This window comes from Sparus aurata, chromosome 15 (genome assembly GCF_900880675.1).
Source record: "Sparus aurata chromosome 15, fSpaAur1.1, whole genome shotgun sequence".
Classification (NCBI taxonomy): domain Eukaryota; kingdom Metazoa; phylum Chordata; class Actinopteri; order Spariformes; family Sparidae; genus Sparus; species Sparus aurata.
In genome coordinates, this window is record NC_044201.1 from 5,536,959 (window position 1) to 5,564,173 (window position 27,215).

General features: G+C 40.8%; 1 protein-coding gene and 1 long non-coding RNA gene across 2 annotated transcripts in view; one reads left to right on the forward strand and one right to left on the reverse strand.

Annotated features, from left to right (window-relative positions):
• The window catches only part of pcsk2 (proprotein convertase subtilisin/kexin type 2), a 32,963-nt gene extending 6,686 nt beyond the window's left edge, over positions 1 to 26,277 (reverse strand). Inside the window, exons 1-11 of the mRNA XM_030441725.1 lie at positions 25,742 to 26,277; positions 23,868 to 23,972; positions 18,051 to 18,164; positions 17,469 to 17,577; positions 16,053 to 16,090; positions 10,519 to 10,595; positions 9,415 to 9,503; positions 8,773 to 8,948; positions 5,632 to 5,847; positions 3,722 to 3,822; positions 1,565 to 1,792 (exon numbers count right to left, since the gene is read on the reverse strand). Coding sequence (XP_030297585.1) covers positions 1,565 to 1,792; positions 3,722 to 3,822; positions 5,632 to 5,847; positions 8,773 to 8,948; positions 9,415 to 9,503; positions 10,519 to 10,595; positions 16,053 to 16,090; positions 17,469 to 17,577; positions 18,051 to 18,164; positions 23,868 to 23,972; positions 25,742 to 25,927 — 1,439 coding nt within the window. The 5' untranslated portion in view covers positions 25,928 to 26,277. The remainder of the gene's footprint in view (positions 1 to 1,564; positions 1,793 to 3,721; positions 3,823 to 5,631; positions 5,848 to 8,772; positions 8,949 to 9,414; positions 9,504 to 10,518; positions 10,596 to 16,052; positions 16,091 to 17,468; positions 17,578 to 18,050; positions 18,165 to 23,867; positions 23,973 to 25,741) is intronic.
• On the forward strand, positions 9,735 to 12,196 carry LOC115596544 (uncharacterized). The gene is made up of 2 exons (XR_003986918.1): positions 9,735 to 10,297; positions 11,905 to 12,196. It is a non-coding gene; the product is annotated as an uncharacterized LOC115596544 (long non-coding RNA).
• Positions 26,278 to 27,215: the final 938 nt, after the last annotated feature.

The following is a 27,215-nucleotide window of genomic DNA, read 5'->3' on the forward strand; positions in this document are numbered from 1 at the left end:
ATGCTCCTTTTTTTATCTGGCAAAGAGAGACACACACACACACACACAGCCACACCATGTTGTCGTGACTGCATCGCCTGTGGAGCACTGATTAGAGATAAAATAAAGAGCAGGAGGTTTTGATTGTGGCAAAAAAAAATGCACAGACGTATTGTTTTCAGTCTGCCTTTTTTTATCTTCACTTACACATGGACACCATCACAATGCACATGAAAGCTCAGGGTTAGAACACAAACATCTCTACCAATGTGGAATCCCTTCCTTGCTGTCAGTCAGGCTAATTGACAGGGTTTCCAGGACACGCCACGCTGGACCATTTGTTGTGCTCTAATCAGAGCAAATAAGAGGGCTTGCCACAGGAAACCAGCAGGCATCACACACGGGAGTTCAAAGCCTCAGGGTATGATAGATGGATGGATGGCAGAAGAGTAGTGAGGCGTGCAGAGGGGGACAGGCGAAAAAGAGGAAGAGGAGGCGAGAGTGAGAGGAAAGGATGACAAGGATGGAGGATGGAAGGAGATGAAGGGAAGAAGATAAGGTGATGCAAGGGAAGATTCTCAATGTGGGTAGACACAGGGAGGATAAGATGATAAGACAGATGCCTTAACTACAGCTGATTCTGAAAGATTGAGGGCAGAGATAAAGGATCTTTGTGTCCGATATGGCTTTCCCGCAAGTTCAATTCCCTCAATGAAAATTCTATTACATCTTCTTCCTACCTTTTTGAAATTTCTGAGTCGGAAATGTACACATTTTTTCACAGGGATGAGGTACATCCATCTAGAAATCTACAGTCAGCATTAAACAAACTTAAACAAAATCGTCCACAGGCTTGTATAGGCAACTAAGAGAGAAGGGTAAGGTTTAATTTAGTTTTTAATTTTAAGATTTGCCACCAGAAGCTAATGTTTACATCAGGCTACAGGAGGCTGCAGGAGCCAAATCATTGATTGTATTAAACTGAGAAACAGTGTTTTTTGTATTTCTTATCTATTCAAATATTTATGTGTAATTGGAAGAATCTGTTAATTCTTCAGAGAAATTTGGAGAAAAACTCTGCACATACGTCATTCTTCAAACATCCAAATTAAGTACCACAAGCAGTTCTTGAGTTCGAGGCACTCTAAATTAATTTTTTTAAATCAGACTGAAAAGAAGTCTCTTGGAGTTATACGTCCAATCAAAACAAGACAACACTCAGTGTTTGGGGTGTATAATGTATCACAGAGAAATCCAATTCAGATGTCAAGAGAGTAATACACTAATCAACAATCAGACGTTAGGATATCAGTCTGTGTCATTATAAATCTACAGGACCATGAGACAGGCTGAGCAGCTCATCTCCCCAGTTATGAAGTGGACACTCCCATCGCAGATGTTTTATTGAATTAGGCGTCATTGGGATTCCCAGTAATTAGATGAGTGTGTCTCTTGTGCTCAGCAGTGTTTTCCTTCCAACATCTTGGTGGAGACATTTTGTTACCGTCGAATGTGTAGTGAGCACATGTAGCATGCAGTATGTCCGGTATAAAAAACTCAAACTTAAGGCAGGGATGTGACTCACTGGGTCTCCTGAATGGATCCGGCTACGCAGTGGAAACGTTCAGGCACTGTTTTCCATTCCTTGGCCATTTTCACCATGCCTCCAGCGTCCAGCACACCGTAGCCAAACAGGTGGTTGAACTCAAGGCCCACGCCATTCCTCCTCCACTGGTGGACCTCGTCATGGAGCTGGTTCCTCTTGGAGGTCAGAACTGACAGATGCTGCATGTCTCTCCATGTCAGGTTAGGGCTGGGGGTGGAAAAACAGTCCCCAGCGTACGTAGGATAGAGGAAGGAGGATAATGGAATAACAAAGTGACAGAGGAAAAAAAGGGTTGTAAGAAAGTAGAATAAATTAGGCAGGAAATGATTGAACATTCCGTAACACTTTGTATGAAGGTCCTTGTAATACGTCTCATAAGTGACTTATAAAGTGCCTATCAACATTATTATATGTTAAATAAGACTATGTGTTATAATAACTTATAAATATAAATGTATAAATAAACTTATACAAACATATGTACTGTTAGATTGTACAGTATTAGACACTTAATTACTATAAACAGCTTAAAGGTGCAATATTTAAGAATTATAGTTCAAAACATTAAATGAATAACTAACAACAACAGAATGCCAAAGGCCTTATTATCCATTAACTAACACTTATAACATGGACCTAACTACAAAGTGACTTAACAGTTTAACACAAATAATCAAGGTTTACTTCACAATAACCATAAACAATAATGTTAAATATATAATAGTTAACAGTTATTTCCCTTTTAACAAACAGTCAAATGCATTATTAACCATTCATGAAGTAATTCTACAAGTGTGTAAACATCAGTTGCAACTTTACACCAAACAATTGCTCACCATTTACACATTTCAGTGATTATAAAGTGTTATCATAGTCAGACATTTCTGATTCATGGTCTGGCTTAAATCACATATCTAAAGATCATAGTTTCACTGTGTTGAGGCAGATTGTTGTCTTTGTTTGTGTCTCCCTCCATTATCTTGGCTCAGTGTAGTGACAGATTTGCTCTGGCTGACTCACCGACTCCTGCCGTCGCATGATTCAAGTGTGTTTGGGCAGTAAAAAGGCCGTGCACTCGTACTAACAGCCTCGTGGCTTGTTTGCCGCCGGACGGTGTGAGTATCCGCTCCTCCCAACAGCAACATCATTATTGTGTGTGCAAAGCAAACAGTATTTCTTTACTCAGCTCTGCTAGCTGGTGTCAGTTAATGGCAGGAGAATCTTGTCAGCCTTTAATGTGAGAAATGAAGCATCTGAGGGAGAGGGAAAGGCTTTCCTCTGAGATTTTGAGAAGCAGTAATTCTCCAGGTTTTAGATTTGTCATACTTGTTTAATTATATGTGGGTGGGTTTACTTAAGTAGCATATGTTTTCAGTTATTTTCTGATCCACAAGGAACAATCTGTTCGGAATTCACAAGGCTTATAAAACAAACTGCAACTCTTCCATCAGTGTTAATATGACCTGATTACAGGTTTACTGGTAATCATCAATAAAAGAAGCTTTGGTTTCACAAATAGCCTACATAACATGTTCAGCAGGTTCAGATAGCCAAGCACTGCAATGCTTTTCACCATTCAGCACAGTGTCTCTGCTACATGCATACAGGGAGAGCAGTTATAAATAAAACATAAGCACTGAGCCCATTTAAATAGAATACACATTTTATGTTTTTCGCTTTATACTGAGATATAAAGAGCACTGATCGTAATATGATTTGTGTCACTGGCACAAGCACATTGAGTCTGTGCCTTGTGGGTGACAGAATAAGTGATGTTTTCCTTTTTTTCAGAACAAATAAGCAATTCTGTGCAAAGTGGAGAAATGATTTGTGCTTTTATGGAGTTCAGACACAGAGAAAATAAGAGAGAAGTACTGACAGAGTACAAAGACTTCTGTGCAGTGTAAAAGCTTAAGGCTTTGCTTGGGAAAAAATAGCAGCAGCTCATGAATGAATTGCATAAAAACAGCGATCCTCCAAATGAATGATTATCCGAATGTAATGCTAAAGCATATTGAAAATATGTCTTTTAACCAGCACCAGCAATAACTTAATATCTTTACATAAGAATGTTTTATATAGAGAGTCCACCTAATTGAATAACAAGTTTAACTGAAGGAGCAGGAGAGTACATACTTAGCCTCAAGAGCCAGAGCAAAGACGCCGGCTGCCTCTGGAGCTGCTGCTGATGTGCCAGAGTGGCGCAGTGTGCAGTTCCCATACAGATCTGTGGTGGCCTGAAAAAAAGAAATTACAGGAGAGAAACAGAAAAATAATGTTTTTATAATGCACCATATGTACATGATTGGGGTGAGGAGGGGGGCTGGATATTTTGTTCCCCCTCTATAAACAGCCCTCCAAGGTATTATTAATAATTTTTATGGGTCTTTTTCATTAAGAGAGAAATTGCAAAAAACCCACCCTACGAAGTCTCAAAATGATAATACAGCTAGGTGGTGAAGTTTATTTTGCCTTTAGAAAAATATGTTAAGATATTGATAAGTAATAATTTTCAAATAGCTACCACATCAAAAAAAAAGTGGAGTTAACACTTGCCAAAATGATCGTAAACTTAGTAAAATTTAGCTGCCTCTTGACCAAATATTGTTTTTTTGACCAAGAACCGTCACTTTACATTAGAACGAATCATGATGACGTCTAACTATTTAAGATGAATTTGATGTATACACTTTAAAAAGACAATGATGTTAGCAAGTAGATGATGCAGTGGTGAGGTTTCTGTCAGAAGTCATTGTAAACATTGCGATTGGTTCCATAGTGCAAAATAAAGTTTTGGTTGGGGATCATGACAAATGACATGCTCTTTACACAGATGAAGTAAAATCACTCCAGACCCCCTCGCCCAAAAAATCTAGAACACCATACCTTCAGTAAAAAGTCTAATACATAAGCCACTTCCTCAGACATGCAAAAATTAATTTTCTGGGAAAGTGTTTTCAGTCTAAGGACATAATCAATCAATATAATTATTTTGAGTGGAGAGTGCAGAGGGTACATTGGCTGAACTGCTATATAAACACATCAGCAGACAAGTTATGTTTATAGTCATCGAATAAGCATTTAATTATTTAATTTGACGCTTAATTAGAAATGATAACAGATTGACTGAAATTAGAGGGGAAACCCTAGGGAAGAGCCGTGGCTCTGTCAACAGCCAAAGGTGATTTGCATAATCACAAACACAAACACTGCTGCCTCTATACGCTGGGAATTTCATTCTACACAGGCACATTTTATGGAATGTACGTCTATGTTCTTCATGTGTGCATTGGAATGATATAAGAGCACTTAAATGTTATTAATCATCAAGGCCAGGTATTTGTCTGGAATGAAATGAAGTAAACATCATCTGTTGTGCGTCAGTGGTCTGTTTTTTTTTAAAGACTGCATAGATGCTCTCTTGGTCTGTTTGGTGCTGGTGACTCACCCAACTACTTTTTTCAGGGATCACCCGCTGCTGCTGACACAATACTTCAGTTTAATGCTTTAAAAGCAGTGAGCCAGAGAAACAATCATAACCCATTTGTGTATGCTAAGATTAGTCACTAGATTTACTTTGGCATCTCACTTGTTTGGTTTGTTAATTTTTGGTATACCCATACAGGAGAGAAAAACACTTAGAGTAATGCACTTTAAAAATAAACTCTTAATTAATGGTTCACTTGTCATGGTTATGAAATGTTTTCAGACAAAAATAACTAATAAAGGAGGACGATGAGGCAATGAAAATCCTTTTTTCTATTCCTCTTACGAACACATACACTGCTTAAAATGCTGTGATCAACAGAGTATGACGGCTGCCCCAAGAAACTACAGCAAGTTGATCATCGCCCGCTGGGCAAACTGAAGCTACTCAAAGTTCAATCTATGAGCGGTATCTCTGAAAGATATAAACTAAACAAGCGTTGAGTCATCGGTAAATGTTAAAAGCTCACATTCCTGCTGAAAGACACAACTTTTAACAGTCCACAAACTTGACAACAAACATTTGAGATTATTGCTTTTGTAACAGTATTTGCACTTACAACGCCTGCCTCTGGGTTCCTCTTGCGTCCGTTGCTGAACGTGGACGCCAGCGTGGAGGAGCAGCTCTCGTCGTACAAGGCCGTGCGTCCGTCATTGATGGCTGAGTTGATGGAGATTGTCCACATGCTCGAGGCATAACCATCACAGTTGCAGTCATCATAGCTACCACCATCTCCAGATGCCCACACGTAGATGCTGCCTTTTCCTCCGCGCCCCTGAAAAAGGTCTCCTTTTTACTAATGCGTGGAACATGGCTGAAATAAGAATTGGGAATTTGGGAACATCGTCTGTCTGTGGTTATACAGCAGGTGATGTGGAGTTTGATCTAGGAAACATTTGACTGAATGACCGATTGAAAATGAAAACAAAAAGAGCAGAAAAAATATTCAACAACTTCCATAAAGAAAGTCCCCAAAAAACAACACACACATACAACAACCCAAACATTTGTTCAGGCTTTTGATTAGCAACTATGTTTAAAATTGGTGGGCAGGAAAAGCAGATCACAAACTGCTTTAAACAAAACAGTCATACAGTATTCACATAAACTGTAGCATACAAGCTAAAGACAACTCATATTTGAGCATTCATCCTGTCCACAGCCTCCTGTTCACTAACTGGTTTCAAAGTGAATCTATTACCCGAGGAAAATGGATAATACAAAGAAAATGTCTGCTTTTAATGAACATTTTGTGATGCCAAACATCCATCATTACACTGCTTCTGTTTGCTGCAAAGTGCATAATTTCCACCAATATACAGCAGCAATAAAACGAGAAGTAAACCATGATGATAATGATTTTCTTAATTCTATTGTTTGGTTTAACAACTAATTGGCAATTGACATTCTAAAAACATTACCATAAAGATTTTTTATCAAAGTGATGTAAATTTTAAAAAGACACGATACAAAGCAATGTAATGTAATGTAATGCCTTAAGGAATAACTCTGGCAAGAAGGCATCAAAGCAGTCAAAGCCTTAAAAAAAGAAACCATTTTATGTCCTCTCTGTACCTCCTTTTGGCAAATGAAGCATAATACCGACCGTGAATTCAAACACACAGTAAATGTCATGTTTGTTGCTGATCGAGCGCCTTGAAACATGAAACGAGCTGACTGTGGCTCCACGCAGAGAGCATCCTCTTCACAAAATGCTGCACCTGTTTCTACAAAAGGCCCGATAGAACAAAGGATCAAGTGGAGGAGGAGTGGCATGTCCTTCCCTTCGTCATGATGCTTATTTATGCTGCTCTGTATTTGAATTGCAAACGCCGACTTGAGCATTGTTGAACTCACCTATGAGCTTCTGTCTCCTGCACAATCCAAACAAAGCGCTTTCATTTGGCACGGCACATGGCGCTTTTTTATTTCCATTATCGGCGGCAATTCGCTAAAACACACAGTCATGTTTAAGATGCAGGCTCGAAAGCCCCTCTGCCTGACTCAATTGTTAATATAACATAATGTGCATCTCAATTTTAAATGATTCCTTTTTTGCATAATGCACATCATGTTCAGGCTACGCAGCAGCTTATGTGAGTGATCATTAGAATCTAAGAGGCAGCTAGCAGAGTGGCTGCTTGATTAGTTATGTTTACGTGATCAGAGATTGCAGTCAGCTTTGCTCCTACTCAGCTCACCTGCCTGCGATGGGTTCATTTCAGAGGAGCCCACACCGACCTGCACACAGTGCATGGTGATTAATCAAGCAAGTAATTGGCAGTGGCACTGTTAGCATGGCAACTCTGTGTGTTTGTGTGTGTGTGTGTCTGTGTGTGTCCAAGAATACTGCCCTTCAACCAGAGGGCCTAAGTTTAAGCCCTTGTTGACAGGCCTAGGGGCGTTTTCACCTTGCTGAGGTGCCCTTGAGCAGGAACAGAATGCCTCATCAGCCCTAAAACTCCATTCTGACTTTTCTGTGGGGGGAGGAGGGGTTCATACGATATTGTTGTAGAGTCGAAACATTGATGGATTAACAGCCTGAATACATTCTTTGCCTCCAAACTGGCTGTTTGTAAGATAAACACAGGGCAACATTAAACAACATTATGTAGAAATTGACATATCGTGCGATTTGGTGCCAACTACAAGCAAACCTGATTACATCATAACAATGTTATTTGTTGAAAACTTGTATCTTGAATAAAACATTTATGTAACACTGTGATCTTACCCTCTCACTTCAGTTACTCAGCGAGGAAACAAGTGACACTATTCACCCTACAAGACACTGTACTATCATTGTTTCTTAAAAACAAAATGACTCAATGTTGCTCTACTGTAGGTCAGATTTAGTCAAATTAATATAAAACATTAGACCAAACACTGACCTTTGCATCTGAAATAAAGTTTAACTGACTTTAATTGACTAAAAGCTGCCATTCAAGCACCCTGCGCTGATATCTAGCATAAGCATGCTAACTTGCTCAAAAAGACAATGCTAAGCTAATATTAGCAGACTATAATGTTGACCATCTTATTGTCAACTTGCTTGAGGCATGACTAGATGTTTGCATTTGCTAGTTGGCACACAAACTCTGTAGTAAAGTAGGTAGAGCTAAAGCTGATTGAAAACATATTGGGGCTTAAAATTTAGATGTGATGGCAGTGCTAGGGAAGGATAAAGGATCACTAAAAACCACTGCATAATGAGTATTCAGAGGGGGACATGAATGTGTGGGTCAAAGTTGTTGGCAAGCCATCCAGCAAGTGTTGCAACATTTCAATCAAACCACAAACGTGAAACATGTTGGAAATGTCTGGAGTCAAGTCAACAGGACATTTTTTGGGATGAACAAATGGAGATATCTCACAGTATACGTGAAAATATTGATGTGCTGGATTTGGATTCGTCCTCATGGGATCATGAATGAAAACAACTGTGATCCTTCCTTAGTGAAGGACTAAATGATCAGCTACCTGCCATTGCCATCTTTAATGCAGAGGACAGCAGTGAGAAGAAGCAAGAAACCAGGGCAAAGCCTTGTCGTGTTTTCAATTTTCAATAGGCCAAAATATGTGTTTCTTAAAAAGCCAACAGCATAGAAGACTTCAATATAGCTTAGTGCCACATACGGGGAAGCAAAACCTAATTTCTGATTTTGATACATTCAGCGCAGCGAATGTGACGCTGCTTTACCTTGTTGACTCCATCAGCCATAGCCTGCAGCGTGAGCTCCCGAGGTCCATCCACCGTCTTGCCGTCATCGGTTGGTCCCCAGCTGGCACTGTAGATGTCAATAACCTGAGGCATGTGGCTGATGGATGATGCCTCAATGATGTCAGTCATGAAGGGCTGGTCTAACATCCTGATACCTGAAAGAGCAACAGCCTCATAAGAATCTGATATAAACATTCTAGCTACTGCTGTTTAACTGATTTATTACTGATGCCAGAACACAATGAGGAAAAGTCTTCCTTGCCAACTGGTTAGGCCTAAAATATTTTAGTCTGAAAACAGGTAATTTATTCATAGCATCTAAACCCTTAACAGCACCAAGAAAGTGATGTCGGCTTCATAGTAGCACACAGGTCCAGCAGGCAGTACTTGTTTTTACTCTTTTATTCCCAAAGCAAATACCAAGAAAAATCGATATGAAACAGAAACACAGGGCTGTCTAAATTAATGGTGTGGTCCCGTTGCTTTTTGGCTTCTGACTGAACTCTGCATACAGTATTTCCCTCTACTTTCATCGTACAGTTATCGCTACTTGACAACATTACACTCAGCTTATTGTTATTCCTTTCACTGTCCTAGCTGCAGCTTTAATACGACACACACCTGCCACCTTGGAGTTGTAGGCGACTCCCACACCGCAGATGTTGTTGTTGGCTGCTGCAGACACCTCTCCAGCACATCGTGTGCCGTGACTGGTGACAGCAACAAAAAAAAAGCAACGAATATTTTTGGGGGGATTTGCATGAATTAACATGAATTTACAAAGGATATACAGTTAGTTAAGTTCAGGATAGGATTTCCAAGATTGGATGCAACTCGGTGTTTTTGTTGACTTAGAATTAGAAATAGAAAAGGTTTAGCATTTTCCATAACCATGAATCAATTAGAAATTACCATAAACACTGTCATTTTGTGAGCCGAGGAACGTTAGCGCATGGAGAGGCAGCAGGATTTAACCATCCATGTATCCATCATTCATCTGCGCCCGGCTGAATATGTTTGCACATATCAGTGTTTTGTGTGCCCCACGTGATGTGTGTCTATCTCTCCATCCCTCCGTTCCCCACAGGGACACTGCAGAGAGTCAACCCCTCTCTCCCAGCATGCTTTGCTACAGACAGGCAGCTATTTATAACAACCAGCTGATTAGCCAGCGAGTTGTGCCCGACAGTCAGCAACTGCTAAACTGGCAAACCCAAATACTCCCCCCTCACTCCCACACACAGACACGTACACACACTGATACATCTGAGCAGATGGAGGCACGGTGGAGAAGGAGAGGCGGAGAGAGAATATATTCCTCTTTGTTCCCCTCCTCGACATGTGTTGCGGTGGCAGTGGATCACCCAGTGTGATGGGTAGATGGGTGGGGGGCTGATAAGACGTTATCAGACAGAAGATCACCACAGTGCACACCGCGACCCGGAGAGAAGACTAGACTGCTGCTCGTCCTCCTTTATCTACTTTGTCTCCTTCAAGTGAGCAGGTAAAAATAGGCATTGTGTGTCCTATTACGTTGTGTTGAACAGCAGCTCTGTTTATACTGCACCATTATGTCTTAATGGAACTATGTGGAGAAAAAATCAATAGAGGATAGCAGCCAGACTCCAGGGAGAGCACACACACACACATATGAGCATGTACACACAAAAACATTCCGAGTATGTGTCTGTATAAATAAACAGGGGTTGGTTGGGTCAGCTTTACCTGTTGAACCAGTCGTCTGTGTAGCGTGGAAACGGGAACGGATCATTGCTGCTGAAGTCATAGCTGGCATCGGCATTCTGAAAGGATGGGGTGGACGCGTTTACAACAACAATGACATCCGGACAGAAAAAAACCAAAGGAGAGAAAGCAGAGAGGAGCGTTTCATGGTGGAGTGCTGACCTTATCACCGCCTGCTCTGTCATCTGGATGCACCAGATGGGAGCGATTTTGAGGTTTTTCCCAAACAGGGCTTTGCTTGTGTGAAATACTGATAGTCATGCTCGCAATTATTGGGTACATCAAGCTATAAATGCCACAGTTTAAAGGTCTGTTGTGTAGGAAGGAGTGGCATATTGCAACCAACTGAATACTCTGAATCCTCTACTCTATACTCTACCTGCTCCAATCACAGTCAACAGGGCCTCCCAGCGAAAGGACCGGGGCTAGCTCGTTAGCATGCTAACTTGAGTAAATTTCTCTGCAACACGGTACATGGACGAAAGTTTACGGAAAGTGAACACTGTTTTTCTTCACACATTTGATAATAAGTTCATTTAATAACATTTTTTAAAAAAACAAAATACCCCACTGCCATCACCTCTAATGCTTACGAATGAACATGTTACTGTGTATCTATGTGTTTGTTGAATCTGCAAATATTAAAGCATACAAAAGTGTAAAAAATAAGATAAAATACCCCATATCAAAAAAACAACACATATCCCAACTAATTTTTTTGTTTCATTTAACAATTCAGAAATAAATGGTAATAAGAAAGATTTAGAGGTAATGGCAGGCTGTTTCCAGTCTTAATGCTGAGCTAAGCTAACCTTCTGCTAGCTGGAGCTTCATATTTGCCATACAGACATGAGATTGGACTCTTAGATCGAGTGTATTTCCCCAAAAAATACAAAGCTATCTATTAAATACAACAGAAACAAACTGCAGCCCAAATCTAACTGCAAATCTTCAGTCTGCGGCAATACTGTAATAATGTGTGGTCACAGCAGGGATTTCAAGCTGAGAAAATAATGGCCTAATCACTGCCAGCATTTAATTCCACAAGGCCAAAAGTAATAGGATCAGAACGGACAGCAGCGGAAAAGCAGGAGAATAAAAGACACAGGAGACACATCTGCCTGAGACACATTAATGCAGTCAACATAATTGTCAGAATAGCTATGTCTGAAGGACCCACACACACGTGCACACACACACACACACAAACACAGACACACACAGTAAGGTTTAACAGACATCCTTGGGAAGCCTGTTGCTACTTTCTCTTTATGTAAAACACTTTCAGGGCTATTGCAGTCTGCTGTGTTCTCTCCTTTAACTGTCGTTCATATCAACAGTATCTGTTTTGCTCTGTGTGCCCAGTAGCAGGTGCAGTTGTGAGTACGGGGAAGCCAAACACATCATATCAATCTTTGGACTCTTTCCACACAGACAAGTCTGCTGGCTGGCATTTAGAGGAGGCAACTACGTCAGCGACGAAAAGGAACAGCAAAATGGCAAAAGTTGATGACCCGGCGGAGAAACATCGTAATTAATGTGAGGTGGAGCAGAGGAAAGCAGAAAGCTTACAGCAACTGGGGTTGCATGTTGAAGTGGCCATGGAGAGAACTTGACCTGTAGAGGGTTAAATGCTATTAAACTATTCCTCTTATGATTACCTCCTTTCTTCTTCTTCTCTCTATGGTTTTTCTCTCTCTGTAAGATACATAGATGTCAAAGAAACACTAAAAAACTCACTTTCATCAGGTGGCACAACATCGGCAGTGGAGCCAAAGTCAAAGAACTGGCTGATTATTCACAGCAGAACATTTGTAACGAGAGAACATGCCGCTCCTGAACAGGTTTGGTGCTCACGTCAGGAGCGGCAGTGTGTTTTTTCTTTTTCATTAAATGGAGTGAAAAGGGCTGAGCCCCGGTAACAAATGACACTGGAGCATGTCCATGAATCACTTGCTGTGCTTCTCAAGCTCATATCTTCTGCTATCAATCAGAATCTACTCTTCCTCCGATGTCCTGTGAGCAACAAGGGTCAGAATAATGGATTGTGCCCAGTTTCAGCCACCTCACCTTTCCCTGGCAACCCTCGTCTGTTCACCGCCCTCTTAGCTGATGGTACTTGAGAGAGCAATGACTCAAAGCTGCTGTTGTGGAGGCCAGTATGATTCAGATAAAAGGTAAAAATAAAACGTTCTTTTTAAATTGATGGAAGGTAAGTTTCTCTATTTCCTCATTTCTTAAGGGACCAAAGTACCATTTAGATTGTCCTTCTAATTCACTACATTTCAGAGAAAAAGGTGAGTCTGCAGATTTAACCTCTTTACAAAAAAAAAACTTTTTCGGGCTTGTGACCCTTCAATGAAATCATTGCCAAGTCTAATTCCAGATGTCTATGAGTTGTTTAGCAGTACCACAAAATATTGATTTCCCAACTTTTCACATGGCTTCATTTAAAGAAACATTAGAGGCAGAAGGAGAGGAAAAAAAAGAAACTAACGAAACTAACAATTTATGCAGCAAATGTTTGTCTGCTTTACTGTCCCTTTATTCATCTCAGAGTTGGGTTGGTACGGCCCAGTCGCTAGCATAAAATGTTGCCAGATTGCATTTGTGAAAAACATGGATGTGTCCAAATGCGTACGTGTCATGAGCATCATATTGACATTTCCACAAGAAGTGCCATATCGTGTCCGTGTTACGTGGTGGCGTGACTGCAGTTTCATCATTTGTAAGAATGAAACCATTGGATTGCTTCAACGAGGCATCAGGACATTTTTATAGATCTAAGTACTTTAAGTCAAAACATGATCTTTTTTCAACCTTAACCAAGTTACACAGCGTTATCATAACATAAAACTGAACATTGTACCTAAAGAAATGCAAAGTTGTTTGCAGACGAAATTGTATTATGGCAATTGAATCGGTTAGAAAATACTGCGGTAAACTAACTGCATCTAGAGTTGTTAAAACTAGCTCCACCTCTGCAGCTACAGTAGTTAAATGCTAAGAGTTTATACGTTTATTTTATTCATTAGTTTATTAGGATCTGTGAAGCTTGTCACTTTGTTTGGTTTGCTTTCGACTTACATGTTCACAATGAAGCTGGCTGACCGCAGACAAAGCATCCTCATGCATCGCTCTCTGTGCCATTTATCATGTTACCCTGGCTGATTTCAATATTCCATTTGGTGCTGATAACCTAATCTATACCCAAGGAGAGCTTACGCTGGATTGCTGTATAATGTAACCTTGCTTGAAAGTCCTTCGCAAGATGCTTTAAAGTTAAAGTACTATAAAAGACACACAAGGCTGAACATCATTTGAAGCCATTTACGTCGCTGCATATGACGAGCACCCTCATAATCTCTTCAAGGTAATTTTAGAGATGTTTTTTGCTTTTTCTTGCTTTTACTTCTTCTTTCCATCTCTCATACAGATTCAGACACAAGCAATATATGCGATGAACTTCATTGTAATGTGACATCATAGCATGTTGTCATGGTAACTTCCCAGGGTGCATAGAGGGAGAGTCACACGAAATAAGCACACCTCTACTCCTTTCACACAGTTCTCTCTTTGGGTAAGAAATGAGAATCCACTGATCGCTGCTGCCGTCAGTCAGAAATCCTCCAAGCATTGCATTAGCCAAACACAATACCATAATGATGTATTGATTTATTGACCAGGTGCTGGCATTTTATCAAGGAATCCAACCAGGTTTTCATCCCTTTTATTTGCATCAGTAATGTGCTGTCATCTGATATCAAATACTGCTTAGGGCAGGGAATAAACAAAACAGTATCACTTAGTAGTATAATACTAAGAGGTGTACGAATGTATTCATTTATGTGAAAATCATTGGCATTTGCAGATAAATGTGCCATGAAATTAACCTGCCAAGTTTGAAATGTATCAACTCAGGACACACACAATCTCACAATTAATTCACCATGTCAAAATGTTTCTTATGAGCTGTTACAGTGCGATCATATCACACCAACTCCCGTGCATAAACTAACATTTGGTTGTCCAAAGCAGTTAGACAGAGAGCCACAACCACACAATCAATTTAAATCTAACTGAGAGATGTTGTGAAGCCAAAACGCAATTTGATTCCATTCTTTATGTTTTATTCAGCTGATAGTAGGAGGTCTTTGTTGGTCTGTGAATCGCTGTGACGACTGTTACAAAACCAGATTACATACACAGTGTCTTTCTCTCTTGCACACACATGCACTCACACAAACACACACTTTAGATCCATGCACAGCGAGATCCATCAATCCAGTGGAGTGTGCTCCCGCAGCTGAGGCTGAGGAGTGTTATTTTTGGGCCGAGGCTCCTCTCTGTTCACAGGCAACAAACATGCAAAGGCAAACATACTGGAAACATACACAATGCACACAGAAAACAAAACAAAACAAAAAAACACATACTAATGTAAGCCACATTTAAAAATGTGTGCACATGAGCTAAGGTGGAAAATATCAAAACAGAAATAGCACTTGTCTTTAAAGGGGCACTATTTAGTTGTGTAAATTAATTTCAAGCTCAGAATTTTACATTTACAATATTAAGGAGGTAATAATACTAAGTCTGAAATATACATTTTTTTCTTATCTGAATAAACAAGCTGTTCTCAGAGGAAAATGAGGTTGCCAGAGCACTGTTTGAAGCTAGAAAGATGGCAGGGTCTGCCATATATAAACAAAGTAAAACAGTATGAAATTGTGTTGTCCTTTAAGGTCAGTTTGTTTATTCATAAAAAAAACGTTTGTTTGTTGAGTTTGATTTTGCATAAATAATGACTCTATGAAGATTTTCTCCTCTGATTAATTTAACTCCCCAAAATTACATAGCACACCTTTAATATATCTGTGCAACATACAGAATGTAAGACACAAGAATATCGAGATAAGAATGCAAAACGCGATCCTTATTAGAACAAAGCATAGACATAACTGTAAAAAAAAGGGGTTGCTTTGAGGCCAAAGAAGCAGTATGACTCACTCTTTCACAGCATCTCACTTTCTCCGAAGATTTGCATTTGTACATTGTTGGATTCGAGACGACGGCATAATGCAGTCAACGCTGACGGAGCCGCAAACTTAACAGTCAAATCAAACCAAGCTTTCTGCATTTCCTTGTTCCATTTAGCAATCCCTCTTGTCCTTTAAGGTTTTATCAATATTCTGGAGATAGAGCATCACATTATGCAGCGCCAACTATCCTGGCATTATCTCTGCTTGTGACAGATCGGCCTGCCATTGTGCCTGCAACAGTGCAGTGTGCATTAACATTAAACAGCTTGGCTGGCCGTCTGCCTGTCTCCGCGTCCTCCAGGAATACAAGGAGACTCGGCAGCCATGAAGGCAACTTGGAAGACACCTGTCACTGCCAATGGCACGCCACGCAGAGGCCCGTGAAATCCGCCACCTGAACCCCTCCTTTAGTTAATAACAGCACTTCAAAGAAATGAAGGAAAGTATGAAATTCAATAATACTGGGGTACTCACGTAATTCGATGCCAGATCTGGATGTAGGTAGTCGATGCCTGAAATGTGATTTTGACATTAATCAGTGATGCAATTAAGCAGGAGAGGGAGTGCTTTGCAGAGGATAGCATGACCTCAACTGTCTTTTTGCTATTACGCCAAAGTTGTATAATAATTCAGTTTTGTTTTTACTGATACTGTGATACCAATGAATAATGTCATTCTGACAAAAAATGAACAAATGACAACAGATTTGAACTAGAGTTAATTCCAGCTTCTCAAGAGTGATAACTCACTACTTTTCTCTGGTTATCATAAAATTAAGATTGTTGGATTTTAAACTGGAGATTTCAACATGCCATCTGGGGCTCTGTGTGGCTTGGCTACAATATATCACAGCGTATTTGGGGGGCATCAAAGCAGAAATTCAATGACAGTTTAAAGGACGTGTCTTCATGTAGGGTCTCTAGCTAAGGTTAGTTTAAAAATAGAGTCTACTGGCGCGCAGGTAGTCGAGTGGTTATGCGCGCAAGCCACATATGCAGCGGACCCCGGTTTGAATCCCGACTGGAGGCCCTTTGCTGCATGTCACACCCCCCTCTCTCTCCCATTTCCTGTCTATCCACTGTCAAATAACGGTGTCTATGCCTAAAAAAAATCTTAAAAAAGAAAGAAATGTAGTCCACTAACATAAACCAGCGTATAGCTTCCAGTAAAAAAAATGTAAAAACATATTTGATGTTGCTTTCGACCTATACAGGGAGGATTCAGTGATTGTTGAGGAGAGAATTCCCTCAAATCTTCGGCTTAAAACAATTAATTGACATATTAGATGCATGGTTTTCTTTAAACACTGGCATTTAGCTTTTGGAAAACTAAATCTTATTACTTATATGACATCAATATTTGATGTAATATCATCTTTAAAAAGATTATTAAAATTATTTATAGAGCCCAACCAAAACTGGATTTGGGGAGCCTAATGATAACAATATTGACATATTGGTTCATATTCATTGCCATGATTTCTCAAATATGGTTTTAAAAAACAGTATACTTTTCATAAAAATAAACTTTGTTGTCTAAAATGACATCAGTGCACTAAAATGGCAAACTTCACTTGAACATCATAAATGTTTAATAACCCTAACTATCATTTTTCTGCATTATGTTCTGTAGAATACATATTTTCATAGAGCGCATATGGGACATTGAATGTGCAGATCCCGATCTGTCAGGGGCCAGTCACAGGCAATAATACAAGCGGGCTCAAATTTTTTATGACTAGTTACATACAAACATATCGGTGGCCATCTTACATGGTCTAAAGAGCTGCTGTTCATTTCTAGTCATTGTACTGTTAAACACATTTAATTAAACCAGTATAATTAATACATGCAGGTATAATTGATAAATCAGATGGCACTTTACACTCACCATCGTCCATGATTGCAATGGTGACTCCCGTGCCTGTGTAGCCCAGTTCCCAAGCTTCAGCCACATTAAGATCCAGCCCAGGGGTCCCGTCTGCCTGGCCTGTGTTTATCTAATCACTCAGACAATATGGAGAACATCCATGACTCATGGCACCCAGGTGAGCTTCCATTAGAAAATCAGTCAGCACGGAGGATGTCTTTGTGTGTGTGTGTGTGTGTGTGGGAAGCGCAGGCTATGGATGAGGACTGCTTGGGGGCGGGAGAGTGAAGGTTAGAAGAACGGGAAGTAAATGTCAGCGATACAGCACATTCATCTGATGCTGCAGATGAATGACGGCGAGCTCACCGTGGCCTAAAAGTCACGGTCGCCAGTTAGCGCAAACTAGATGGGAGGAAACTAGGCAGTATGAATTCAGTGGCGAGATGGCACAGGCGGTATTGGCCGGGGTGATTAAGGAATGAATAATGTTTATTCAGGAATTAGTGGGGAATATGGAAGGCCTCTGAGTAATTAAGGTGGTGGAATGTGGGTAAGTCTTGAAGGTCAGGCGGCATGCAGACAGCTGCTTGGCTGATTACTCACCAGATACCACTGTTTGGTAAATAGAGGGTCACTCATGTTGACTTCAATATCATTGATATTTCTGTAGCCTCGCTTCTGACGACTAAAACCGTCCTGCTCAAAGACATTCTTAACCTGCGGGAGAAAGCAAGAGAAATACGCGGTCAGGGTCAGTCTAAAGTCTGCAATGATCTCACATAACATGCTATAAAAGGATCATACAAAGAGCAAAAGGAAATCCAGGTGCATTCATATTTCATATTTCATATGAATAGTAAGATGAAGGCAAGTGCTGCTCTGCGTGCAGGAAATCAGCAAACCCAGCTGTGCTCTACTGTAGCATGAAGGCAGAACATCATGTAAATCAAAAGGGCTATTCTTCTTCTAATCAGACGGGCTACAGCTGGAGCCAAGGCGTCCAAACTCACCTGCCACACAAGCGATGAGGTTTTGTTTTTTCACTCCACAGCAATTACACTCACAAATACGCCGGCGTTCCTTTAAATCATCAACGACACTCGGGTGGTAGAACAGCTGCGTTTTGGATTACAAATGCTTAACACTGCCACAATACCCTTTATCAGGCAGACAACGTAGGACAGAGCACATAAATGGCAGGAATAAATGCCTTAGATGAAATTCAGATGCTTGATTAGCTGGCGGCTGTCATCAGAATGATTACGTGTCATTTCTGCTGAATTTAGAAATCAAGGCACAAAGCAAACCGAATTTCAGCCTTGATCTCTGTCAGTAGTCACAAGGACAACGGTGAGGTTTCCTGTGAGGTTCCATCAAACAGCCACCTTCACATGGAGAAGGTTAAGGAGAGGGAAGGACGAGTCATTTAATCTATTAGAGTAGGCAATACCCAAACCGAACCTGAAGTGAAGCTCTCAATTTAAAATGTATCACCAACAATCCCGCTTGCCGTGAAGGTCTCAAGGACAAAGATTTGAAGAGTTTGGATGCTTTTGTATCTCTCACTCACTGTGTCTTTATGTGCAAGTGTTATCTACAAGTGTAGAAGAAATTCCGGAAACTGAATTTTCTTTACATAAAACATGTCAACACTACAAATTAATCTGTCCAATAAACAATGTATTGACTTGCAAACTCTGCACAGAAAGGTCCTGTGAACCCAGGAACTTCTTGTTAACCACTGCGCCATTATGCGGCCCTCAACTACACGCCCGTACAGTTTCGTGACAGAATCTTGCATGGTTGTGATGCCATAGGCTGACATAACAGCTGGCAAAATCGCTTCTATGGTAGTTCCCAATACAATATAAGTCCCCAGGAACACATTTTGCGATCATGACACACACAGACACACATACGCAGACTCACAAAATGAAACATTACAAAAAACGTAATGCTTTTTAGCTTCAAAGCTACATATTGAAATTAAGCCCATTCACCAGAATGAAATGATTTAATTTTTTTTCAGAAAGGCCTTAAGCTGAGATTTGTTCCTGTCATATGTACCATATTTACATTTCTACAATTTTTGTCAGATCACTTCGACAATGCATGTAATGAGCTGACTCTGCCTGCGCTGCTCGCAAGTCAGAGACCACCGTGTTCAAGACTGTGTTTCAACATTTATTAGCATTAAAAAATACAGAAACAGAATTCTCCCATTAACTTTTCTGGTGTGCAGACTATTTTTTATTCACTTGTCAATTTTACCTTGTGTTTAATCGGTTATGGGGCATGCTAAGCCTAACCATTTAACATATAAAAGCATTAAACAACTGGATATTTTTAATGAGATGGTGGGAAATCTTGTAGCTGTGCTCTGCGACAAATCTAGGTTTATTAAGCCAAAAGCATTGTCTTTGCCTAACCCTCAGCAGGTGTTTTTATGTGCCTAAAGAGACCATTAGTGACAGAATTGTCAAAACACAACTGAAAATTTCACCCTAAAGAAACGTAAGGTTCTAACATAACAACATGTCTGTTGTTTGCAGAGACATGCATTGCCAACATTTGTTCTGGTGATTGGGTTGGAAAGTAGATCCCTTTGACTAAATGTTCCTCTTGTGCTTACCCTTAGCAAATTCACTCTTGTGTGACAGCGAGAAACCGGCATTGTCTGGTGTGTTTGCCACCACAGATAAGGGAGCGGAGCAGCACTTAAGATGGCCTTTTTAAATGGCCGAAGCCTATTCATCCAGATCTTTCTTTTATGGCATACTCTAAGCAATCAGGAGGCGCACACACAGTAAATCAATGTGTCAGTAAGTCCTTTAAAAGACAAGTCAGTCCTGAATCAAAACGATTGGCATATTACTCTTTTATTTGGTGGATTTTAATATGGTCAAATATAATTTCACCAGTGTTTTATTTGTCTCGTTTTGAATGGGCCTCATGTGAGGTTTGTGGTCACACCTTTTAGTTCTCACTCAGAAGGGGAAACTACCAGCACCTACATTATCCCTGCAGTTCCCCCTCCTTTCCATCCGTCATCAATTTATTCCATCACTTGGCAGGAGAGCTGGTATTTCCCTTGAGACAGCATGTCATACTGCCCACTCACAACATCAAACAGTGCCCATGCACCGCCATCACTCTCCGCCTTTGCCCACTGCCTGCTCACAACGCTTCAGTTCACTTCAAATCAAAGAGCACTGTGCTGCACTCACTCTCCTTTCTCCCCGTCCTCATTTCCCTCTTGGCTTTTCCCAGGCATGTGTCTCTTTCAGGGTCACGCTCATTCACAAACATTTATTAAATTCTCTATATTACCCGCCTGTGTTCACTTCCTGGTATGCCTTAAATAGATTTTGAATGTACTGTTCTCATCTAAAAAAAAAACATGGGAGGAAGGAACTACGGATGGATGGATGGACAGGTAGGGTAAAGACACGGATGTCTACATGAATAGATGTTTAATTTGAAATCAATGTGAGACATGAAAAGAGAGAAACAAGAGAGGGCAAAGACCAGAAGGGAAAGATGTAGAGAAATGTTAGGAAAAGATAGCGGGTGAGTCAGAAGTGGGTCAACATGCTGCACTAATAGAGTCCAACAAAGAAAAGGGCTCCTGGGACACTAAGGAATCCATTCAATACATTCAACAGTGATGCTGCTCCTCAGTTAGGCTTACAGACAATTAGAAGTACGAGAAATCAGCATGTAACGCCTCGTTTAAATCTAAAGAGGGCATGTAGCAGGCTGCCACAATACACACAACTCTTTTTCAGCATTTAAATTGATATTTGGGGCTGTCTTTGCATGTATTTCACTATTCATTCTTGACACATCTGCAGGTGCAAAATCAAGATACGTCTGCTTTACCCTGAAAGATGCGAGAAAGAGACTCCAGAATGATAAACAGGCAACATTAAATCAAACGAGCTGACCTTGTCCATTCCAGACATGCACAGAAATCAATAACTGCAGTGTCGCGTATGAGCATGTCCAGCATCTGATTAAAACCCAGCATCTGGAACGTGGACCTGCCCATGTCCTTGCTGTCTCACTTCCATTAGCTGTATTAGCTCGGTGGAGTGGCTCGCATTTATTTTCATTAGCACCTCTCACAACCGCAATTAGAGAGGTTAGTTGATTGTCTGCAGCAGGACCTCCACTTTTCACCGCCTCCGTCAGTGGACGGAGTTAAACAGGCAGAGCTCGGCACGCACGCAAACAGTCTTATTTAGATAAGAGCTTGAAGACAGAGCAAATCTTTTTGTTTTATATTATGAGGAAGGCTCTTGGGAAGACTTTGGACCGCCGGACAAAAAGAAAGAAAGTAATTACATTCTGTCACCTTGAGCTCGGGGAAATTGTGATGGACATTTGTCTAATATCTTCCGAGCTTGTGAGCATAATGATTTATGGTTAATTGAGAAAATAATCAGCAGATTAGTTCTTAATGAAAATAACCAATGTGTGTATCATCCCTATTATGAAAATAAAGTGACACACTGTATGCAGGTACTCATTCAAAATGGTTATCACTAATTATCACCCAACACTCTATCCTAAGACATATAGACATATTTAGGCCTGTCACAACACATGTTCTTGTTGGATGATATATGTTCTAAGTTCGGATTGCAGTAAACAACATTGTCATTTTAAGACCATCGTATTCCAATGAAATAATAATAATAATATGATAGCATAATAATGCAAGTACTACCTTTGAAGCAATGAACATTTAACTCTTTCAGATCCCTGCAACACATGGTTTATGTTTAGATAACAATTCTCTGATCTGACAAGGGGGAAAAAGTATAAATACCACATAAAAACCCTCAAAATGGCAACTTTTCCATTTCCCTTTAGAATTTATGAATGTGTCGATGGCCAATAAAGTCCATTCTCAGTCTATGTGCAGTGGAGACTTTAAGGTTCCACATCACACTTGTTTATGCTGGATATTGGACCAAAATTGGCTTCCATACACCTTAGCACGGGGAAAATTTAGACTTTCAGCAATGAATGTGAAAACAGCCTTCTAGTATCTAGTATTCCAACACAGTGAAACTCAAACATTCAACCGTAGGATTGAGAAGAAAAACACTTAAGGGGACTTTAAGAATATTAACTTTAAGACGTTGGAATTAGTATACTAAAATATCCTAAATATATAACTCATTAATAAAAATAAAACTGCAAAAACAAAACGATAAATCAAATGGACTTGATATTGTACAGGCATTATCAAGGTCAGCAAAAATATCACGAACATATGGATAGGTCAATAAGGTAATTGTGATGTGAAGTCTAAATATCTTTTCATCACAGCTTCTATCTTCAAAATCATTGTACTTGCAATATAGATATAATGATGACATTGGAGGAGCACATTGGCATATTGGAACACATCTCATGTTACCTTTAGTTTACTTAGCATTTACAATGCAATACCTCCTCCTGATAGGAAACACTGGGAAAAACACTGGGAAATGAAGCAGAAAAATCATCAAAAGTCAAGAGTTGTAGTAGCCTAAGGTAATTAAGGCTGTATATTGAGTTAGTGGTATTCCACAGGGGTTTGAGGAGTCTGGTGGCTTTTTTTTTGGAAGAAGACAAAGAAAGTCAGAAAGTATCAATGATCTGAGGCTGTGATGCAGCTTCTGACTAAAGTATGTCTACAGCGTAGTTTAGTTATGTAGACATCAAACAATACAATCATCTCAACATCAATGAAAAACAGCTTCTGCCATTGTAATCCAAGTACTATACTGTAGCTCGTTAAAAATTCACTTATGATTATTCGGGTTTTAGAGATTTTCTTTTACAATTAAATTCCAAATATTTCATTTGAAGCAAACAGTTGGTGGATGGAAACACTCATTTATTATCACTGTGCAGCCTGGAGAATGATTTCCTGTTGATAACCCGGAATATCAGTCACTGCTCGACTCGACAGTCGTTATTATGAATTCAAGGATTACTGTTATCATCTTTGTACACCAGAACAACTTCCAAAAGAGTGAAAAACTCACACAGTTCACATTCTATACACAGAAGTTCATTATTGTGCATTATGAAAGAATAATAATGTGTTTTTTATGTATATTTGATAGCAATAGCCTGCAGAGACCTCACAGGTTTTCTGCTATATTTTGTCATTTTTTGAATCTTACATTTTGACTTTTAAATGTATTGCTCTGTCTGCTCTGTGTGCCTGCAAGCTAGGTGCGTCTAACTTTCTCATCTGGGATGTTAAAGCAATTTGTTTGCACTGTATTCTACATGAATTCTAGCCTCAACATGACCATTGTCATGCAAAGTGAAAGGGGAGCCATGCACACTGTGCACATGCGTACAGGAAACATTCAGTGTGCTTTTCTCAGGGTTCATCCCCGCATGTATGCTTACCCTGCGGTCCTTTTGGAGCTGCTGTCTGCTGCGGGCGCTTCGTTTGCTACGCCTCTTCGAAGTGTCCTGAGGATAGAAGTGAAAGAGCCCCTCTCCAAAGGGAAGCTGATGGGGGGGGGGAAGCCAGAGAGGAAAATGGATCAGGAGCAAGAAGCAGAGATGAGGACAAACAGATGCGGCAATCAGAAAGTGTGTGAGTGACAAATATAAAAAAAGTACAATCAATCATAGATGGAGGAGCAGGTGGGAACAAGGGCACTGATTCCCTGGCTTTCACTGAGGGTCTATTTTAAGGCAGTGGAGAACAGAGCAGGAATCAACCATAATAAATCACAAGGGCAGGCAAATGAGATGCATCATCCAGAGCTTTCCCTCCGGCACAGATTAAAGACCCCAGTATGCTTTGGTAACAGCCAGGGTACAGGTCAATCCTCAAAATAAATGCTTTCAGATGTGCCTGTCGGGTCTAATGTGGAAATGAAATTCTCATGGAAGGACGAGGATTATTCCTATCCTCCTACCCCTGCTCTTTAATTCTACCACTGTTGGCCAAAACAAATAGACAAAAGCTGGTGTATGTGATGCAAATAACAAAAAAAGCAAACACTGCACTTCCGTTGAGAGCTCTTTTAGTTATTAAGCTGATCAGCGATCTCTTTCGCTCTCTTTTATCTCTTTGTGCTCACATTGGTATGTTTCTCCCGGTCTAGTTAATTAAGCAACAATAGGAGATCATTTGAATGACACACACATTGTTTAATGGTGCATATCCCATTTAGACAAATATAGCTGCCGATTACATAACCTTGGAGGCAGGCAGGCAGAAGATAAGGGGGGGGGGGGGGGGGGACACCAGTGTACACATATATCACTTTATGATGAGTTACAGATGAAACCGGTGTGTGTGTGTGTGTGTGTGTGTGTGTGTGTGTGTGAGGGTGGGGGTTATCACTGAGAGGAAAATCCTCATTCTGAGGAGCGCAGACACCTTTCTGTTCACCGCTACGCCTCAGTAGCCATGGCTCCAGCCAATTTCACCCACACATTTATTTTGACATGTGACAAGGCACACACACTGTCAGGGAATTATTTCCATCAGCGTGCCATTAATGGCTTGTTAGGTCTTTTGACATATTGCGACGTGTGCTGCATTTGTGCAGCTATTTAGGAAGACATGTTGTCTCAGGTGAGTAAAATGCCATGTTTATAAAGGCCATGTATGTCACGATATGCGATGTGAACACAACTGTTGTAGAGAGAAAGGCTGGGATATTCCTTCTAATAAATCAGGCGCTGCATGCAAATGAAAGATTTTTATCTTTTTAACTGACAGCGATGGAATCTGTCATATTGTCAAGAATGAGAGCACAACTTCATGATGTGAGAGAAACCTCCTGCTGATGTAATTCGTTGTGTTTTTCTTTTTTTCTTTCACGAAACAAACCCCCCCCACGAAAAGTGTCTTTTGCTTTACAAGAGACTGAAAATGGATGACATAAACTACCACCTGGACAGCTTTGCCTTCCAAGGGGCCATAAGGCCAATGACCAATTCACTAACCAGACCCTGGTTATTTAGAAGGAATGACGTCATCAAAATAAGCAAAAGTGTGATGAAGTCAAACCATAATAAAAAACCTTTCGAAGCCTCTCTTTATCACCTCGACTGGACTGCTTTTGAGGCCAAGCACAGCATGTTTGGTTATCTATAATAGCGAGAATGATAGAACGTTCGTTATAGTTTGGTAGCTTAACATCAATTTATTTTTGCAATAATAAATCAATTGTCAAAGTTTCGTTCCTACGGGAGAAAACACAGAAAAATTTTGCTTAGAAATCCAGCAATGCGCGCCAGTTGTATCCGAGCATCCATACCTTTCGGGCACTCTGGAACCCATGTTGTGCTGCAAGTTGGTGCGCCTCGTCCTGTGCGTCCTCATGCAACTGAACCAGGAGATGGTCCGTTAGGGCTCCTTCTGCAGCCTGCGTCGCAAACAGCAGCAGCGCGTTCAGCAGCACTGTAAATCCCAGGGCTGTCCCATGTCGGGGAGATCCGCGCATCGTGTCTGGCGTTGTGTCAATCCTGCCCGTCTGCCTGCCCGAGTGAAAAATCAGTGTGCGGGATGCTCCTCGCTCGAGATGGGAAGAGGAGGAGGAGGAGGAGGAGGAAGAAGAGGAGGAGGACGTTAAAGGGGGTCGAATCAAAGCTTTTGCGGACGCATCTCCTCGCCGTCAGCTGATGAGACCGCTGTAAAGTTGTAACCTATTTCACCGAGGTGCAGCCGCTCGTGCTGCTGGTGGTTCGAGAGGGGATGGCTGTGTGTTGGAGCCAAACCTGCATCCTCAGCTTTCTATCTCTCCTCCTCCTCCTCCTTCTCCTCCTCTTCCTCCTCCTCTTCCTCCTCCTCCTCTCATCCGTAATTCATTTACCTTACTCGCTCGGGTACTTTCTGCGCGTGACGTTGTACCAATGGGCTCCGGCGGGTGTGTCCCGTCGTTTCCTCTCCCGGATGAGCTCGGGGACACTTTTCAGCACCTTGGAGAATTCCTCCCATCGTCCTTTAGAGTCGATGGGGATTTTATTGATTACCTATGAGAGGCCGTTTAGGCCAAAAATAAATGATCTGAAGCTGGCACATAATATCCCAATAGACTAGTGTGCCATTTACAGCCCTCCGTGACCTGTCCAAAGGAATTCCTCATTAATATGTATATTCTTATAGATAAAATCCTACTATAGGTGCGTTTTGTACAGCAGAAGTCTATCATAGAAAATGTCTTTTTTTTCTGATCTGACACATTGTATGGCCCTGTTATGACCAGCCTGACCCTCTTTGTGTAGTGGAATGTAAAAGCAGTTTCATTGGACTATAATTGGTCATTTAGATGTGAATAGCTGGTTGTAAGCTCGCCCTGTATAAGAAGGTCTGCTCATACAAAGGCTGCTCATTAAAGGACTCCAGTTCCCTCTGCTTCCCTGCTGCTATAGCCTACTGTACATGAAGGTGGTACTGGGCTGCTGTGCACTGATGTGCATATGTGAGGATGTAGTGAGCAAGAGGGACGAATTAGTTCCTCCGGATGTGACACTACTAATTTCTCTTACACCGACAGGGTTCAGTCAAAAGGACTCGTATACTGTATGGGCTCTGCTGCACAGCTGGCAGCTTCTACTACTGTGGTCTGTACAGTTCATTGCCCTGCTTAAATAAAAAGCCCCCTGAGCCACTTTCACTCAGCGGCCCATTTACAAATCAGCAGGTTCTCTGATTAATAGAACTCTGTGTGTGATCTTGTGCACAAGTGTGTGGTTATGTTTATGTTTCTTTGATTTCAAATCCAACCTGGA